The 19,461-nt window shown below is 34.4% G+C and overlaps 1 protein-coding gene across 2 annotated transcripts in view; it reads left to right on the top strand.

Moving 5' to 3' along the window:
• Positions 1 to 18,218, top strand: part of DCN (decorin) — a 37,226-nt gene extending 19,008 nt beyond the window's left edge. For both annotated transcript variants that reach the window (XM_054443495.2, XM_054443494.2), the window contains exons 4-8: positions 5,295 to 5,508; positions 6,626 to 6,739; positions 10,597 to 10,690; positions 12,042 to 12,180; positions 17,492 to 18,218. In XM_054443495.2, coding sequence (XP_054299470.1) covers positions 5,295 to 5,508; positions 6,626 to 6,739; positions 10,597 to 10,690; positions 12,042 to 12,180; positions 17,492 to 17,686 — 756 coding nt within the window. In that variant the 3' untranslated portion in view covers positions 17,687 to 18,218. The remainder of the gene's footprint in view (positions 1 to 5,294; positions 5,509 to 6,625; positions 6,740 to 10,596; positions 10,691 to 12,041; positions 12,181 to 17,491) is intronic.
• The last annotated feature ends 1,243 nt before the right edge of the window (positions 18,219 to 19,461 follow it).

Below are 19,461 nucleotides of genomic sequence, written 5' to 3'. Positions count from 1 at the left end.
AAAAGATAATTATTCATATTTCATTTAGCAAAATATAATTCTACCTTCATATATATGTTTCTTGCTTTATCTTCAGGATTATGCATGCTGTGTCCTTATCTGTATGTTTATTTTGATTTTCTCTTATCTCTCTACCCTATCATAATGTTCAGTCTATCAGTCAGAATTTCATCAGAAAAGAGATGCCACTCACAAAGGGGTTTCATGGAGGAGACGTTATTGAAACCTCTATTTGCAAAGGGGCATGGAAACCCAACAAGGCACTGTGAGGCACCCAGTCCCACAAAGGTCTGGAAGAATTTGAGGGTCTCAGAGCCATGGGAGAGCTGGGTAGTTCCACCTCTTAATTTCCTGCCTGTGTCTCGTGTGGTTGCATCTACTTCAGACCAAAAGACAAGGGCATTTGATTAATGCATTCTCCAGAGGTTAGCTTCCCAGGACTTGAAGAAGGGCCAAAAAAGGGTAAAGAATGAATAATGTGGTAGTTGGGAGAGAATATGCTATACAAGGGAAATGACCAACCCAATAAAATAGAGGTAAGCCTTGCTAAGAGAACCTTCTGTAAGAGTAAATGCATGGTTTGTTCACACAGAACACCAGAATCACTATAAAATGCATTTTCTCGCCCAGTTCTCTATCTGTGGGATGAGTGTGATGTGGACTTCCATCAAAATATGAGTGCACATTAAATATAAATAAACCAGACTTCAATGTCCAAAATATATACTCTGGAAATCTCACTGTGTCTACTTCCATTCTGGTAGACCACTCTGAAGCATTGAGTCTGGTTCTTGGCATTTTAAGAAAGGCATTAAAGAACATATAGAGAAGGATGACCATGGAGATAAAGAATCTGGAAATTAGGTCTCATAGGCACCGTGGATGGAGAGGTGGATGTCTAAACTGAGTGTTGAGGTTCACTAGTGGCACATTTGAAGGGCCATGTTGAAGAAAAAGAATCGTATTTACTTTCTTCAACTACAAGATGACAGAATCGTCCTAGTAAGTAGAAGTTTTAGAGAAGCAGATTTTTATTCAACATTAAAAAAAAATTTAAAGAATCAGAATTTTCAGAAAATAGAGACTTACCTAATGATTTGTTACCTGCCTGTGGAGATTAGAGTTCACAGCTTTGTATAATGAATGTCATAGGAATACATTCTTAATGTTGGGAGCATAAACATACCAAACTCTAATTTCATATCTACTTATTTATTCTAGTCATTATAGAAAATAATTGAAGAGGATATATCATGAGAATAGGCACTGCTTAGTAAAGTATAAATATAAATCATCTGATATACATTAGAATAAAAAATATAGATACAAGGGAAATAATATTATATAAAATAGAATAAACTGGTCACAATTATTACAGAGTTACAGTAATGAAGATACCATTTAGTTATAAACTTTACAATAGCCAAGATGGGAAAAGCAGTAAACATTTAGCCATTAGAAGAAAATATACCAGATTTTTTTAAAGGAAGAAATTTTTTTTTTCTAAAATTTTAAGACTCTACAAGGAACCATTCTAAAAAATGCAGAAAGGCCGGGTGCAGTGGCTTACGCCTGTAATCCCAGCACTTTGGGAGGTAAAGGTGGGTGGATCACAAGGTTAAGAGATCAAGACCATCCTGGCCAACATTCGGTGAAACCCTGTCTCTACTGAAAATAAAAAATTAGCTGGGCATGGTGGCGTGCTCCTGTAGTCCCAGCTACTCGAGAGTCTGAGGCAGGAGAATCGCTTGAACCCGGGATGGGGAGGTTGCAGTGAGTCGAGATCGCGCCACTGCACTGCAGCCCTGGCGACAGAGTGAGACTCTATCTCAAAAAAAAAAAAAAAAAAAAAAAAAAAAATTGGTAGATAAAACAGTGCCATGATCAATTTATTGACGTGTCCAACAATATAAGCACAATATGATATGATTAGTGAGTGTAATGGACTTAAAGTAAAAGAAAAAATTAGGCATCATTATTTATCCAATTACCAGATACAGTTTTGAGAGAATATGCAAGGAAGGAGTTTTAGACGATCAGCAGAAGTTTGAAGGACTTTCCGTACAAGAAGAAAGCAAAGGCAGAAGAAAATAAGAAACAGACAAATAAAAATACGAGTTGGCTAGAGTGAAAGAAACAGCTGAAACAATGGAGGATAACGACAAGCTGGAGGTTCCGACCTTTGGCTCTCTTTCCGCTGATTAGAACCTTATTCACCAACTCCCTGACTTCACCTTAAGGTTTCACTGGGAATGAGCTGATGGGGAAACCAGCAAGGTTGTCAATGACTATTTAAGCTACTGTTGGCATAAGTTTAAAAAGGAGGCCATAAAAAATGAATATTATTAAATTTAGATTACTAAAATATTTTAAAAACTTTTATTTGCATGTTTGCCTTATAGCTACTTTTTAAAAGGATGAAACATTCTTACTGTCATCTCAACTTCCTGTACATTTAAGTATAATTGGAATTTTTTTTAAAAAACCCTTTATATCCTTAAGTAAGTGACATCTAGTGTCCATGACATTCTCATTAAATTTGGCATTTGTAATAATGTTTTGTTTCTTTTCCCAAGACTCCTTCTAAGTACGTTTTTAGGCAGCCATCATCTTGACAATCTCTTTCTTTCTACTTCAAAGTATACCTCAGATGAATAGAGTTCATTAGAGCCTTCAACCATTCAGAGGATGTTAAACAGCTATTTTTCTCTTACTCTTTCATTCATGATCCTTTCTATCCTTGTTATTTTGCAAATAAACATCATAATTTCACTAAGCAAAGCCACACTTAAGGAAGGAGAGAAATGAAAATTTAGCAAGGATTAAAATAGAAAGAATTTAACAGAATCATGTTCCTTGTATGTGCTTCGTTATGACTGGTACGTGTTGCATAAGAGTAATTTTATACCTATATATAGTGGGAAAAACTACATAATTGTTCTATAAAATAATGGAAAATTAAGTGTGGTAATGCCAACATTTAATATATTTTCTTTGAATTGAAGCTTAATAAGTTGAGTAAGGAAAAATTTTTTAATTAAAAATCAGCAAAAATTGTCAAAGACTGAACAAAAGCAAACACTTGTTTAGCAATTACTATATATACTAGGCACTATTCTTAGTATCTTACATGCATTAACTTATTTAATTCTTGTAACTATTCTTATGAGTTAGTCACACTTGATATCTCTTTTAAATGGGCACGGAAAGGTTAAGTTACATTCTCATAGTCACAGGCCAAGTAAGACCCAGAGCTTGAGATTCTAAACTCAGAATTCTGGCTTGAGTATGTGCACTAATAATTGCCTATAAATATAACAGTGACCAAAAAAGCCTTTAGAACAATATTTGGTACAGTGTAAGACCTACATAAATAACTTTGGAGAAAAAAATCATATTAAAAGTCAGGTTTTAAAAACATTTAACATAATACAGATTTTTCAGATCATGTTTAATACATTTAATTATATCACACTTTCAAAATGGTCCTCTATGGATAGGAATTGAATATCTCCTTTGCGATTTTCATTAGGCATCCACAATTTTGGATGTCTTGTAATGATATATGTTACCTCACTCCACTCAGCTGGCTCTGGTTTTTCCCTGATTTTTTATTTGTTAATGTCAATTTTTTTATGACCTTAACTCCCACAAGTTTTTGAACTTTTGATTATTAATCGCAATGTATTAGGATTGTGTATCGATCAACCAATGCATCTTTCAGGATTAAACGATTATATTACTTAATAAGAAGTTTTAATTCATCGAGTAATGTGAACTATATGAGGATATACATATATTAATTAATCAGCTGTTACCTTTAGAAAACATTCTTGCATTTCTGAGACTAAAAATACTCGCTTTCCTATTATAGGTCCTCTTTTGCCCCTCCACATTCTCATATATGCGAAACATATACTACAATTAAAAATGCAAAATTAGACCTTAATAAGTTATTTTAAGTTCCTTATAATTAGTTAATAAAGTGGTTTGAAATAATAAAACCATGTGGTTTTGTTAGACATACAGATAATTGAAAAAGAATAAAATAGTCCAAAAATAGGCCTAGCAATTGCTATAAGCATAATAATAATGAATTAGAGGTAATTTCTTATATAAGGAGAACTCAGAAATAAAAATCAAATAATTACCCAAAATATTAATATATTTGTCATATAAAACCTTTACACATAAAAAAAGGCAAAAAAATCAGGAGAAAAATATGTTAAGGCTCTCTGTGTCATATTGACCATATCTTTATTTTCTAAATCAATTATTAACCTATGTTAAAATTTAATAAACATGAGAAGTATTTGTGATCAAGCAATCTCCTCTCTCCAAAAAATACAATAAATGGTAGGAAAACAAAAAAAAAATAGTTTAACCTTTTTAAATGACAAGGAAATACAAAGAAAAGCAATGAGCCACAACATGATATTATTTTGGCCATACTCTTAAGAAACATAATATCAAATATTGCAAGGCTACGGGAAAATTTTAGTTCCTTGCATTGCTGGTGATAGCATAAATTGGTATCATCCTTTTGTAATGGAATCCATGTTCACGATCAATGAAGACGGACTTTTAGGTTAAAAAGCTGACTGCGCGATGGATGTCTGTGGCATTGATTATTTTCAGGTATCTAGGGTCATTTCAATTGTTAGGAGTATTTATTATTTAAAAATTACATATATATACAGGTACATATACATACATACATGTCTGTGTGTGTAGAGTGCATGTATGTTTATGTATATATTATATATCTTATTACATTTCTCTCCTCTTCATTCCTGATTTTCAGGTCCTCATATTACAACTTTTTTTTTTTTTTTTTTTTTTTTTTTGAGACAGTCTTTCCCTGTCACCAAGGCTGGAGTGCAGTCGTGTGATCTCGGCTCACTGCAACCTCTGCCTCCCAGGTTCAAGTGATCCTCCTGTCTCAGCCTCCCAAGTAACCAGGAATACAGGCACCCACCACCATGCCCAGCTAATTTTTGTATTTTTGATACAGACGGGATTTTGCCATGCTGGCCAGGCTTGTCTCGAACTCCTGGCCTCAAGTGATCCTCCCACCTCGGCCTCCCAAAGTGCTGGGATTACAGGTGTGAGCCACCACACCTGGCCTATACACTTCTTAAGTAAAGAAATAATACTCAATTTTTTCTCTGATTTCTTGCAACTTTTTAGATTTCTCTTCTATCCCTGTGAATGGAATGAACAAACATGCCCTTGTTTTACATGTATGTGGAAGGTTTTGGATTTAAGGAGATGTTTTTCTTCACTATCTACAGGCATTGATTCTTGTCAACAATAAAATTAGCAAAGTTAGCCCTGGAGCATTTACACCTTTGGTGAAGTTGGAACGACTTTATCTGTCCAAGAATCAGCTGAAGGAATTGCCAGAAAAAATGCCCAAAACTCTTCAGGAGCTGCGTGCCCATGAGAATGAGATCACCAAAGTGCGAAAAGTTACTTTCAATGGACTGAACCAGATGATTGTCATAGGTACAGACATTTTTATAACTTTAAGACCAAAACTCAAGTTTTTACCTTAAGAGATTTCAACTGGGTTTTAAGTGCAGGAAGGTAAATTAGCTACAAGCTACATGCCTGCAGCCTATGTGATTTATAAGAACAGGGCCAAGAGAAATTGGGATTTTGAATCTGGACCTTACAGTGATGTTTTTATGTATGTCCTTGAGTATCTGAGAATATGGAGAAAGCCCTAGGGCTGAAGTTACCCTACCACATGCACAATATGCAAAGATGAGTTTAAATAGTGCTTAACTACAGATATTTTGAGATACCTTTCCATTTTGGGGACCTGTTGTATTCTAAACACTCGTAAATCATTTGCTTTAAAAATATGTTATGGCTGAGCGCAGTGGCTCACGTCTGTAATCCCAGCATTTTGGGAGGCCGAAGCAGGCAGATCACGAGGTCAGGAGATCGAGACCATCCTGGCTAACATGGTGAAACCCCGTCTCTACTAAAAATACAAAAAAATTAGCCGGGCGTGGTGGCGGGGGCCTGTAGTCCCAGCTACTTGCGAGGCTGAGGCAGGAGAATGGCTTGAACCCGGGAGGTGGAGCTTGTGGTGAGCTGAGATCGCCCCACTGCACTCCAGCCTGGGCGACACAGCAAAACTGTCTCAAAAAAAAAAAGTTATAATGTTTCTCTAAACATATAGTAAAAATTGTAATTTTATTATTGGCTTATAAAATGCTAGATTGAAATTCTTTAACAAAATTTTAAAATACCTTAGGAAAATAATAAATAACGTGAGATGGGAATTGTAAACTTGCTTTAGTTGATTTCTGGGCAAACCTGTGTATGCATCTTAAATAATTTTATTGGTATTGCTTTCACTAATAGTCTTTTTCATAAGTCATTATTATTTGTAAGTCATTGTTTGTTTGGCTTTTGTTTGTTTTAATAAGGGAAATTTTTATCCTATTTTGCTATTCTCCTGAGGAGCATGCTCTTTAATTTCACTTTTGTTTTTTAGTCAAGTTGATATTAATCCCTATTTCTTTATAGATTGCTTGCTGAAACAGATACTACAGTGACTAGTAATATCCTAAAATTTCCTCTAAAAGCCTTGCACTTATTACATTTGTAGAACTGGGCACCAATCCGCTGAAGAGCTCAGGAATTGAAAATGGGGCTTTCCAGGGAATGAAGAAGCTCTCCTACATCCGCATTGCTGATACCAATATCACCAGCATTCCTCAAGGTGATAGAAGATTCTCCAAAACATTTTGAAAAATTTAAATTCAAAAGCTTTAATTAAAAAAAAATCTTGTGGAAACTGGAATTGTCACCTAAGAGGCCAACCTTATTTCCAGCAAATTCTCTATTACTGCTAGTGTTATATCCAGTGATTCAGTCTGGATGACCACGGGGCCATCCAGGCTCACTGTAGAGATGCGTAGACTCCTGTTAATGTCTAGTCTAAGACACAACTTAATGTACAGTGATTTTATAATATTGTGAAATCACAAAGAAAAAGTACATTTATTTAAAAAATAGCATGCCTTGGTGTTTGTAAAAAAAAAAAAAAAAGATATATGGGAGTACCTCTGAAATTGATCCAATTTTTACCTTGAGTCTGCAATACCTTAGGAAATTTTTTTCCTTTTTAAGACACTCCAGTTATTAATATCTGAATGATAGTGGTAGTTGTGTGTTGTGAAGAGTGTAGATTTTGGAGTCAGTTTGCTTGAGCCCAAATTACCATAAAATGGGTCAAAGTCTTTGAAAAAGTTATTCATTTCTCCTCTATCTCTTTATCTGTCAAGTGGAAATAATACTGCTATCCACTTCATTGAGTTGTTTTAAAGTTAAACAAATAATTAGAGAAATATTTAGCATATAGATAAGTAGGGAATTAATATAACTCTCTATTATGCATTAAAAATGTTCTGAACAATCAGTATGTGTAGGCGATGTACCACACACTTAAGACAGGGCAGGGAATAGGATATGCTACATGCCTTTGGGAGCTTACTTTCTAAAACCAAGCCAGACAAATACACAGCAATGACCACATAGCCACAAGGGTAAGTTCATTGTTCCAAGGGATTCCCAGGAGAGGCACAAAAGCTGGTCTTTGTGAATTAGAAAAGGCATCAAACCACCAATAATAAATTCCTCTAACTTGCATATCGTCTCTACTCTGGGTTTTTCAGTCTCACAAAAGCCCTCTATATTATCTATTTTTCCCCTCAGTCTGTCCCTTTCTCAACTTAGGTGCCTTGTTCTTGAGTGCGTGCAAAATGTAGGCATTTGGCCACAGAAAACACCGGTTGTCCTTTATTGTTCTTTTACAGAAATTTCAACTCCTGAGAGTACATATTCCGTAGGATGCTTTCTTACCACCCCTTGCCCTCTCCCTAATCTTTTGAATACAGAGCATGCTTTTGACTTCCTTGGTAGCAACTACTGGGATAGATAGATACATAGATGATAAAGACTGATTTATAACTTATAAAGCACTTTCATGTTGTCTCCAATTTGTTGCATGTAACAAGTAAGCTTTTGCTATCCCCAGTGCAGGAATGAAATATTTATATCTCAGATAGATGTAAATTGGGGATTGATTAGATAGATGATAGATAGATAGATAGATAGATAGATAGTAGATAGATCTTGTTAAAATTCTTGCTGAAATTTATTTCATGCAGCCAGATGACTTACCTTTAGCACAATCTCAGACTTTGCTGTCCCTCTTAATGCATGCTCCAAAATATCCTTCACTGACATCTTTTATCATTTCATCACCTCTTTTCCTTTACTTTGCTATGTCTTCTATCTATCCCAGGTATCCTTTCCTCATCATTTATAGCTTCCTTTTATTTACCACCACTTAATAGAAAAGTTAAGTAACTATAATTTATTAAGCATGTATTTAGTTCTGGCTATCATGCCAAATGCTTGTCATGGAGTCTTCTATATGATTCCTACAACATTCTTATATGGTAGTGTTATCATTCCTGTTTCATAAAAGTGGAAAATGAAGCTTAAACAGGTAAAGAAAATTGTAATTAAGTTCTTAGAGCTAGGAAGCGGCAGAGATGGAATTGTGTGGTGCTGATGTCAGAACTCGTGTGTTTAACTATTTCACTCTGTTGGCATATTAAGTACTCCTTTCTACTCATTGTTATGCTTATCTAATACATGATTCCACCTTGCTTAGGCTGGGATACCTATGCCTGAATATCAGCAACCTCCTGGTGATATTTTCTCCCATCACTCATGGAAATGGAAAGGCAGTAGAAAGTAGTGTAGAGACTGTAAAAATCATACTCTTAGACCAACCTGGGTGAGAGACCTAATTCAGTCATTTAGTTGTACTGTGACTTTAGGATAATTATTCTGCATTTCTATAACTTCAGGTTTGTTAGATGTCACATGGAGCTATTAATAACCCTGTCTCCTAGGATTATTGTGAGGATTACTCTATAGAAGTAAGGCTTGTAATGTACACGCAAGTACTTGGCCCAATGTAAACCTCAATGTATTTTATCTTAAAAAAGGAAAAGAAAAAAGAAAATTTAAAATAAATAAACAAACAAATAGATAAAAGAACTAGAGTATGGGTTCTTTAACTCAATGCCACAGTGGCAGAAGCTAATGATGCACTTTATAAATTTGTCTATCTCAAACCTATTGCAAAGTTTTCTCCCATAGTCAAACTTCTTCCTAGCTATAACTTTACATTTGGGAAACCGACATCCCAAAAAGGGAGACACTTTGAAACTAAGTAAGGCTGATGGTTGTGATAGCAATTGGTGTACTAGAGGCACTGCATTAAAAAATATACATTTTTTGCATTACTTTGTAACTACTTTGTAACTTTGCATTACTTTGTAACTTTGAGTCTTATTTCTTTATCTGTGAAAAGGGATTAGTGACCAATAATTTATATTTTGAGAGGCTTAAAGGATTTGAATAGGAAAAGTGCCAAGGTCAATGTTTGGTGCGTAACAGACATACAATAAATAGATGTTCCTTTTCCTAGCAGCTCTAACACAAAATATGCTACCATAGGAAACTAAGAATCATTTTCAAGTCAAATATGGACTAAACTATTCTATTAAATGGACAATATTGACAGAATTCAATTTGATGTGATAAAAATTTTAGACAAAATGAAACCTATGGTTTTTCAATTCTGTGTCTTTATAGACAAATAGCCAAGACTTTCTGTCAATCAGATGTTCTTTCTACACATAACCAATTTGCTATTTTCTCTGTATCTATTGCTATTAGGTGGAACAGTATGTTATTTTAAAAGCTGTATAAAATATAATACATCCTCAGATGCTAGGAGGAAATGAAAATAAAATATTTAAACTTTTATATTTATAATACTCAGTCTTTGGAAATCACAGCTGTGCAAGTACTATCTAGAGGTTTAGTGGGTACTTTGGATCTAAAATTATTACCCCAGGTGGTCCACATATGGCAGATCACTTGATTATAGACCTCTCCACTCCTCCTGCATAAACATTCTGGATTTAAAAGGCATAAGTAAATGTTAGCTGTTTCTACACAGACATTTTGCAGAGGTATTTGATGTTTTTATGGAAAAGTCAATTAAGGCTAAGACCAGCACAGCATATCAGTGTTAATTTTTAATGATGCTCATTAATGAAATAAACCATTAAGTTTGTACATGGGTTTAATTTATACGTAATCTCTTCATTATGGTTCGAATAGTGACCTTCCCACTTTATAGTTATTATCTTTTGTCAATGTCAATTTTAGCCCATTAACAAAGGTCGAAGAGAATAATGAGACTCAGGGTTGACTTCAGTTCTTCTATTCCAAGAACAAAAATTGACTACATGATAGAAATCATCCAGGTTTTTGTTAAAGTCAACCTAAGAGAAAAATAGCAAGGGCTTCCACTACTTCCAAAAGCACACATTATTATAAAAGGGATGAAAAAAAAAGATAAGTAAAACTGATTCTTTGAAACTGTGTGTCTTTTAGAAAATTGATGGCATATGTCTTTTTTAAGTCTGTCCACATTCTGTACTTATAATGTTTATCTGCTAATTTAACATCTTTAATTCCACATTCCAGGTCTTCCTCCTTCCCTTACTGAATTACATCTTGATGGCAACAAAATCAGCAGAGTTGATGCAGCTAGCCTGAAAGGACTGAATAATTTGGCTAAGTAATAATATTCTTTCATCACATTCTATCAGAACAATGGCTAGGTATATTAGTGCTTATATGATAAGAATTACAAACATGATGATTGATTTTTGACTGTACTACATTTCGCTGATGTTGTTTTTTCTAATAATCTCAAACTTCAGCATATCCAATTATTTCTTGAGAAGAAGCCAATGAAATAGTACCCTTACTAAAACCACCAAGATCAGCTTCATATTTTATTAATACTATACTGTTTATAGATTAGTTATATTTTATACTAATCTATAAACACACAAAGTGTGTGATTAAATCAGTATGTGCATTTAATATGTTCTAACTTATTTGCATCAAACAGAAGGTTAAGTAAATTATAACACGGTTTCTAGAATTTGAAAATGCATTAAAATGAAATCTACCAAGATGGAGAAATATTGAGCATCACACAAATTACTATTTTAATAATTATGAGATTCTCTAAACCCCTCTTCTCTGAAAAGTTTAAAATAAAATATCTCTGGACATTTAATGTAGATCAACAAAAGAAAAGCTTTTGTTGTTGTTGTTTTTGCTAGTCCTTCTTAATGATTTTTTTTTAAATAAGTGATACTAGTACTTGTCCTGGTTTCAAACATAACTTCAATTTGGCAAATGTTTTCATTTGTCTTCAAGGAACACTATGTTCTTTTTGATCTGTACATATTGCTGACTGTCCCTACAGAGAAGCACAGTATCATGCCAGATTTACTCATTCCTGTTTTTATATATAAATTTCATGGTGGATAAATAAATATAAAATATATCTTTGAATGTATATATATATATATATATACACACACACACACGCATATATATATATGCGTGTGTGTGTGTATAATCAACTCCTTTACTAGGTAAAATATTCTTTGATGGGAAAAGTGGTTTTTGATCCATGAGACCTCTGTCCCTCACAATGCCTAGCATAATATCATGCACATAATAAGTTTTCAAGAACATTTGTTTATTAAATATACAAATAAATGTTTGAATAAGTGAACAGTTTTTAAAAATAAACTATTAGGAATATTATGTTCCAATACTATGGTAGTCCATAATTTGATGTTGGAACTTAGGATATTATAAGAAATAGGAGACTATGTCCAATCACGTTCTGTCAGATGAATCTCAAAGAGAGTAACTTTGAGCTGAGACCTTAACAATAAATGGACTTTGTCCAAGCTCAGAGAGGTTGGAGAAAGCACTCCAAGAACTGGGAACAGTAAGTGCAAAAACAAAAAATGTCCTTTCCTCTAGACTTGATTAACTACACAATGCTTGCAAGAAAGGCATCCATGTGTGGTGTTTGCTTTCATTTCTGCTTTCTGTTGCAGGTTGGGATTGAGTTTCAACAGCATCTCTACTGTTGACAATGGCTCTCTGGCCAACACGCCTCATCTGAGGGAGCTTCACTTGGACAACAACAAGCTTACCAGAGTACCTGGTGGGCTGGCAGAGCATAAGTACATCCAGGTAATGCAATGTCACTGCTTATGTGAGGAATATCCAGAGAGCAAGACCCCCACCCTGCTTATGGGATGCTAGGAAGCAGGAAGCTCTTCTTAGAAGTTTTTTTTTTTTTTTTTCCAGAGTGCCTTAGTTAGAATTTCTATGACAAAATACCATAAAAAGATTAAATCAAGAAGCACAATTTACATTAGCTAGATTTCAATAAAGTTTTTGATTTAGAAGTATGGAGATGAAACTTAACGTCTTTTGTAATGCTGATTTTTTTTCAGTAAGGGTGGTGGTGTTGGTGGTGCCATACTGAGTAGGGGGAGTTTGAAGCCACAAGTAAAATAAAAATTCTTTTTTTTACTGTCATTATTAATTTTAATTTTCAAATTATTCAAGAATTGACTGGAAGGAGCTTCTCTGGTCTAGCTCCTGATTCTTTTTGACATGGCCTCATCATTTTTCTTTATTTCCTCTAAAAAAAAATGAGATACGTTTGCAGAATGTGCAGGTTTGTTATACAGGTTTATGTGTGCCATGGTGGTTTGCTGTCCCTATTGACCCATCCTCTAAGTTCCCCCGCTCACCCCTTACCCCCTGTTGTGTGTTTTGTTACCCTCTGTGTGTCCGTGTGTTCTCAGTGTTCAACTTCTACTTATGAGTGAGAACATGCAGTATTTGGTTTTCTGTTCCTGTGTTAGTTTGCGGAGGATGATGGCTTCCAGTTTCATCCATGTCCCTGCAAAGAACATGATCTCATTCCTTTTTATGGCTGCATAGTATTCCATGGTGTATATGTACCACATTTCCTTTATCCAGTCTATCATTGATGAGCATTTGGATTGGTTCCATGTTTTTGCTATTGTAAATAGTGCTGCAATAAACATTATGTGTGCATGTGTCTTTATAGTAGAATGATTTATATTCCTTTGGGTATATACCCAGTAACGGGATTGCTGGGTCAAATGGTATTTCTGGTTCTAGATCCTTGAGGAATTGCTACACTGTCTTTCACAATGGTTGAACTAATTTACGCTCTCACCAACAATGTAAAAGCGCTCCTATTTCTCCACAGCCTCATCAGCATCTGCTGTTTCCTGAGTTTTTAATAATCGTCATACTGACTGGCGTGAGATAATGTCTCATCTCCAGCCACAGGGAACCATTAATCTATGTTATCATTTTTGTTTGTTTCATAGACCATAGTTTTGTGTAGATTCTGAGAATACTTTAACATTTAGAAATTTTATAATTTTAACTCCTGTATTTGGTTTTATAATCTAATTTTGAGATAATCCTAGTATATGATGTGAGTCTAATTCATTTTCTGTATGTGGATAGCAATTGTCCCAATGTCATTTGTTGGAAGTAATATTCTTTCTCCAATGAATTGTCTTGTCACTGTTGAAAATCACTCGATCATAAATGTAATGGTTTATTTCTGGACATTCAATTCTATTACATTTTTCTATATGTCTAGTCATATGACAGTATTATACCCTTCAATTACTGTAGCTTTTGATTAAGTTTTGAAATTAGAAAATGTAGGTTCTCCAACTTTGTTCTTTTTTTTCAAAGTTATTTTGGCTATTCTGGTTCCTTTGCATTCCATATAAATTTTGGGATCTACTTTTTCATTTCTGGAAAAATATTCTTGTAAGGCTTTGAAAGGTATTGTTTTAAATCTACAGATCATTGGGAAGAATTACTATCTTAATAATATTGAGCCTTCCAAGTCACAAACAAGGGTTATTTATATCTTCTTTTTCTCAACAGTTTTTGTCATCTTCAGCATACATGCCTTGCAATTATTTTACTACATCCATTTTTTTCATTCTTTTTGATGCTGTTTTGAATTGTTAATTTTTTTTTTATTTGTTTGCTGCTAATGTATAAAAATACAATTGATGTTTATATATTGAGCTATCCTGGTACTATGCCAAATTTGTTTTTAGTTGCAGTAATTTTTGTGAGTTCCTTTGGATATTCCATATTCAGGATATATTATTCAAAAATAGACAGCTTTAGTTATTTTATTTGGATTCTTTTAGGTCTCCCCCTCCCCTACAACCCACCCTTTGCATTGGCTGGAATCTCCAGTGCAATGTTGAATAAAGGTGACGAAATTAGCCATCTTTGCCTTTATTTGCTAGTTTAGGAGGAGGGAGCATTCATTTTACCATTAGTTACGATGTTAGCCACAGGTTTTCTATAGATGCTTTTTATCAAGTTGAGGAAGTTCCCTTCTATTTCTGGTTTACTGAAAACATTTATTATGAATTTTTTTCTTACATGTTTTTCCTGCATCTATTGAGATAATCATGCGAGTTTTGGCCTTTATATTTTTGATATAGTGTATTACATTGATATTACTTTGATTGATTTTCATATGTTAAACCAATTTTACAACCCTGAGATAAATCATGTTTTGTCCTATAGTATAAAATCATTTTATATGTTGTGAAATGTAGCTTCCTAACATTTTGTGAAAGACTTTTTGTCCATACTCATAAGAGGTATTTGATTACATTTTTTTTGATGATGAATTTTGTCTGGCTTTGGTCTTAGAAAATATTGATCCCATAGAATGAGTTTGGAATCTACTTTTATTTTGTTCTACACAGACGAATATTTACGTCTTGATATTTTCTTCTCTCACTTTCAATATTAACCATAAATGCTCACCAAACACCCCTTCCTTTACTTGCTAATCACTACTGGAATATAGAGGATGGTAAATGACAACAAGAAACTTCCAAAATATGAGAATCATAAACCATACATATAAGTGTTGCTTTCACTTTAATATTCCTTGTTTCTGTTTTTATATGACATCTACTAATTCGCTTTTAAGCCCTTACAAAAACAAAGCCGTTTTCACCAGCACATGAATGTGAATGTCCTAGTGGGTAGAGCAATATTTCGTTTTTTTTTTTTTTGAGACGGAGTCTCACTCTGTCACCTAGGCTGGACTGCATACAATGGCACAATCTCGGCTCACTGTAACCTCTGCCTCTCGGGTTGAAGAAATTCTCCTGCCTCAGCCTCCCGAGTAGCTGGGATTACAGGCACGTGCCACCATGCCCGGCTAATTTTTGTATTTTTAGTAGAAACGGGGTTTCACCATGTTGGTCAGGCTGGTCTTGAACTCCTGACCTCATGATCCATCCGCCTCAGCCTCCCAAAGTGCTGAGATTACAGACATAAGCCACCATGCCCAGCCTTTCAAGTTATTTTTTAAGGGAGTACTTCATAGGTTTTATAGCTCACTTAAGACCTTGTTGTCTTAGTGTTATATTCTAACCTTGCTTGTATGATTTCAGAGAAGTTGCTTCTTGACCTACAGAACTCATATCCTCAACGTGAAATGTAAACTCATTTCTAACATTATTTGTATAAGTCTGGTTTTTAGTGACCCTAAGAAAATCTATGGCCAAATTACCATTTATCTTAAACATGATTGTAAAACATAATTCAGAAAAAAACTCTGATTAATTATATTGCACTGTATTCATCAAGTAAACGTATTACATAAAATACATATTTGTTAAAACTTCCTAGGTCTATTTATTCTAAATGCTGTGATATTTAAATATTTCAGAATTTCTTGGAGTTTGTGATTCTTTATTTCAATTCCAGTACTTTATGCTCTCTTTTTCTTTTTCACTACACCGCACTTTCTCATTCTATATCATTTTGTTAAAAGGTGTATATATTTTTTGTTCTGAAAACATAATATTTCATGTAGACCCAATATGGTCATGTAGACCTGATGTATGAAATAACATTTATTCATTCAACACATATTTATTGAACACCTGGTCTGTTCTAGTACTGGAGATACAGCCATAAACAAGCAGAACCATTCCTGTCTCATGGAGCTTTTACTCTAGAGGAGAGAAACAAACAATATCAAATAAGCATAATATGCTACATATTGATAATGCTATGAAGAAAAATATGTAACGTAATTCTGCCCCAGAGAATGGCAGAATGGGATGGTCAGGGAAGGTCTCTCTGGTAAGAAAAAACGACTTACATGAGGCAACAAGCCTTGAAGACACCTTAGAGATTATTCCAGATCGAGTAAACGGTGTTGATAACTTAAGAAGAGATCATGCTTTGTGCATTAGAAGAGCAGCAAGTAGACCAGATGATTGGCTTTTACAGTAAGAGAAAAGGAGGTCAGAGTAGAAGGATGTCAGATCATGTAGGATTTGTAGGCCCCTTTGAGAACTTTAGATTTTATTATTCTGCATAAGATTGGAAACCACTGGAGTTCTGAGGCAAAGAACATATAATTTGGTTTACTTTCTTCTTTTTTAGTTTATTTATTTATTTATTTATTATTAATTTGGTTTACTTTCTAAAGCAATTGCTCTGAGAGCTTAAAAAAAGAATAAAATTTAGGAAGGCAAAAGGGGAAGCAGGAATAATAATCAGGGCAACTTCAATCATTGGGAAAGAAACAATGGTGACTTGGACAAGGTTGTAGGAGTAGACATGGAGAGAAGAACTAGATTAAGTGTACATTTTGAAGGCTGAGATAGCAAGATGTGTTGTTGATTATGTAGAGAGCATAAGAGAATTGGAGCGCAAGGATAATGACAATGTATATAGCCTGAGCATCTGAAATGTTTGGCATGCAATTTACTGAGATGGGGAAGACAAGACTAAAGAAGGGAAAAGCAAATTTTCAAAAGGAAGGGAGAAATCAAAAGTTTAATCTGAGAAGTAGTCAGTTATTCAAAGTGTGGCCTGTCGTGGTGGCTCACGCCTGTAATTCAAGTACTTCAGGAGGCTGAGGTGGCCGGATCACTTGAGGTCAGTAGTTCTAGACCAGCCTGGCCAACATGGTGAAAACCCATCTCTACCAAAAACAAAAATTAGCCAGGCATGGTGTGTGTGCCTGTAGTCCCGGCTACTCAGGAGGCTGAGGCAGGAGAATAGCTTCAACCTGTGAGGCAGAGGCTGCAATGCACTGAGGTCATGCCACTGCACTCCAGCCTGGGTGACAAAGCAAGATTCCATCTCAAAAAAAAAAAAAAATTGAAGGATTAAAAAATAATAAAAAGAGGGGGGAGGGATAGCATTGGGAGATATACCTAATGCTAGATGACGAGTTGGTGGGTGCAGCGCACCAGCATGGCACATGTATACATATGTAACTTACCTGCACATTGGGCACATGTACCATAAAACCTAAAGTATAATAATAATAATAATAAAAGAAAAAATAATAATAATAATAAAAAGAATAAAATGTTTACCTGAAGGGCCTCAACATATTTAGAGAATAATAATTATTTTCTATCGTTTCATGTTGTAGGTTGTCTACCTTCATAACAACAATATCTCTGTAGTTGGATCAAGTGACTTCTGCCCACCTGGACACAACACCAAAAAGGCTTCTTATTCGGGTGTGAGTCTTTTCAGCAACCCGGTACAGTACTGGGAGATACAGCCATCCACCTTCAGATGTGTCTACGTGCGCTCTGCCATTCAACTTGGAAACTATAAGTAATTCTCAAGAAAGCCCTCATTTTTATAACCTGGCAAAATCTTGTTAATGTCATTGCTAAAAAATAAATAAAAGCTAGATACTGGAAACCTAACTGCAATGTGGATGTTTTACCCACATGACTTATTATGCATAAAGCCAAATTTCCAGTTTAAGTAATTGCCTACAATAAAAAGAAATTTTGCCTGCCATTTTCAGAATCATCTTTTGAAGCTTTCTGTTGATGTTAACTGAGCTACTAGAGATATTCTTATTTCACTAAATGTAAAATTTGGAGTAAATATATATGTCAATATTTAGTAAAGCTTTTCTTTTTAATTTCCAGGAAAAAATTAAAAAGAGTATGAGTCTTCTGTAATTCATTGAGCAGTTAGCTCGTTTGAGATAAAGTCAAATGCCAAACACTAGCTCTGTATTAATCCCCATCGTTACTGGTAAAGCCTCATTTGAATGTGTGAATTCAATACAGGCTATGTAAAATTTTTACTAATGTCATTATTTTGAAAAAATAAATTTAAAAATACATTCAAAATTACTATTGTATACAAGCTTAATTGTTAATATTCCCTAAACACAATTTTATGAAGGGAGAAGACATTGGTTTGTTGACAATAACAGTACATCTTTTCAATTTCTCAGCTATTTCTTCTACCTCTCCCTGTCTTACATTTGAGTATGGTAACTTATGTCATCTACGTTGAATGTAAGCTTATAAAGCACAAAGCATACATTTCCTGATTGGTCTAGAGAACTGATGTTTCAATTTACCCCTCTGCTAAATAAATATTAAAACTATCATGTGACTTCATGTAATCAGGCTGAACATTTCTACAATTACTAGATGTATTAGACATAAGTATTTTCTTTAGTTAAACCACCCATGTTAGAAGTGTTTTCTGTAGAATTTAGAAACAGCTATCAATGCAGACAATTTAACAAGCCTGGGGATGATTTACTTACAGTAAACATTTATCAAATTGTACATTTGTGCTATCAACAATTAATAAGCAAATATGTGAAAATAGTTTTTGTCTTCTATGAAGTTGGATATTTGATGGTTAAAACCCCTATAAATCATAGTTTCATATGGGAAAAAATAATTGAAATGCGACAGTGTAAATTTAAATAATTTATTAAGTACAGCAAATAATTGAAATATGGTGGAATAAATTTTATCACAGAAATATATGCAAGTTATAGTAGTGGCTCACATGAGAGGTAATCAATTCTGCTAATAGTAGCAGAATGAGTGCAGTGGAACATGAAAAACTTGAGGAGATAACAGTTGAGGTGGGTTTCCATAGATGCATAATAGTTCAAGAGCAAGATTTGGTGGGGAGGCACTATTCAAGACAGGGACTAAGTTCAAAATCCAAGACGTATGCCGGGACACACCTCTGACAGGTTGGCATAAAGGAGGCTTAATCAAACTATTTTTCTTCTTCTGAAACAGAAGCAATAATTTTCATTTACATTTGACATATCCCGAGCTAATATTAACATTAGGGAAAGTTACTCTTTTCCATCTTTCCACATTCTTGCAGGACCATAAAATCTGAATTTTCTAGTATGTTTAATAAGAGGGAGGAAACCTCTCTTTTTCTTCTGTTTTTCATCTCCCAAGAGATCCTCCTCTCATGACTACAGTTGAATAGGTGGTTTCTATTGGAAGACATTCAGGAATTCAAGGTGCATGTCCATAAATGGACATTTTTTTGTTGTTGTTCAGAGCTGGACCTTGAATGATGCATCCTTCTCTCTGTTGTAACCATGAATAA

The sequence above is a fragment of the Pongo pygmaeus genome, chromosome 10, assembly GCF_028885625.2.
Source record: "Pongo pygmaeus isolate AG05252 chromosome 10, NHGRI_mPonPyg2-v2.0_pri, whole genome shotgun sequence".
In the NCBI taxonomy this organism is placed as follows: Eukaryota; Metazoa; Chordata; class Mammalia; order Primates; family Hominidae; genus Pongo; species Pongo pygmaeus.
The sequence above is the reverse complement of the archived record's forward strand: the minus strand, read 5'-3'. Positions and strand labels throughout refer to the sequence as shown.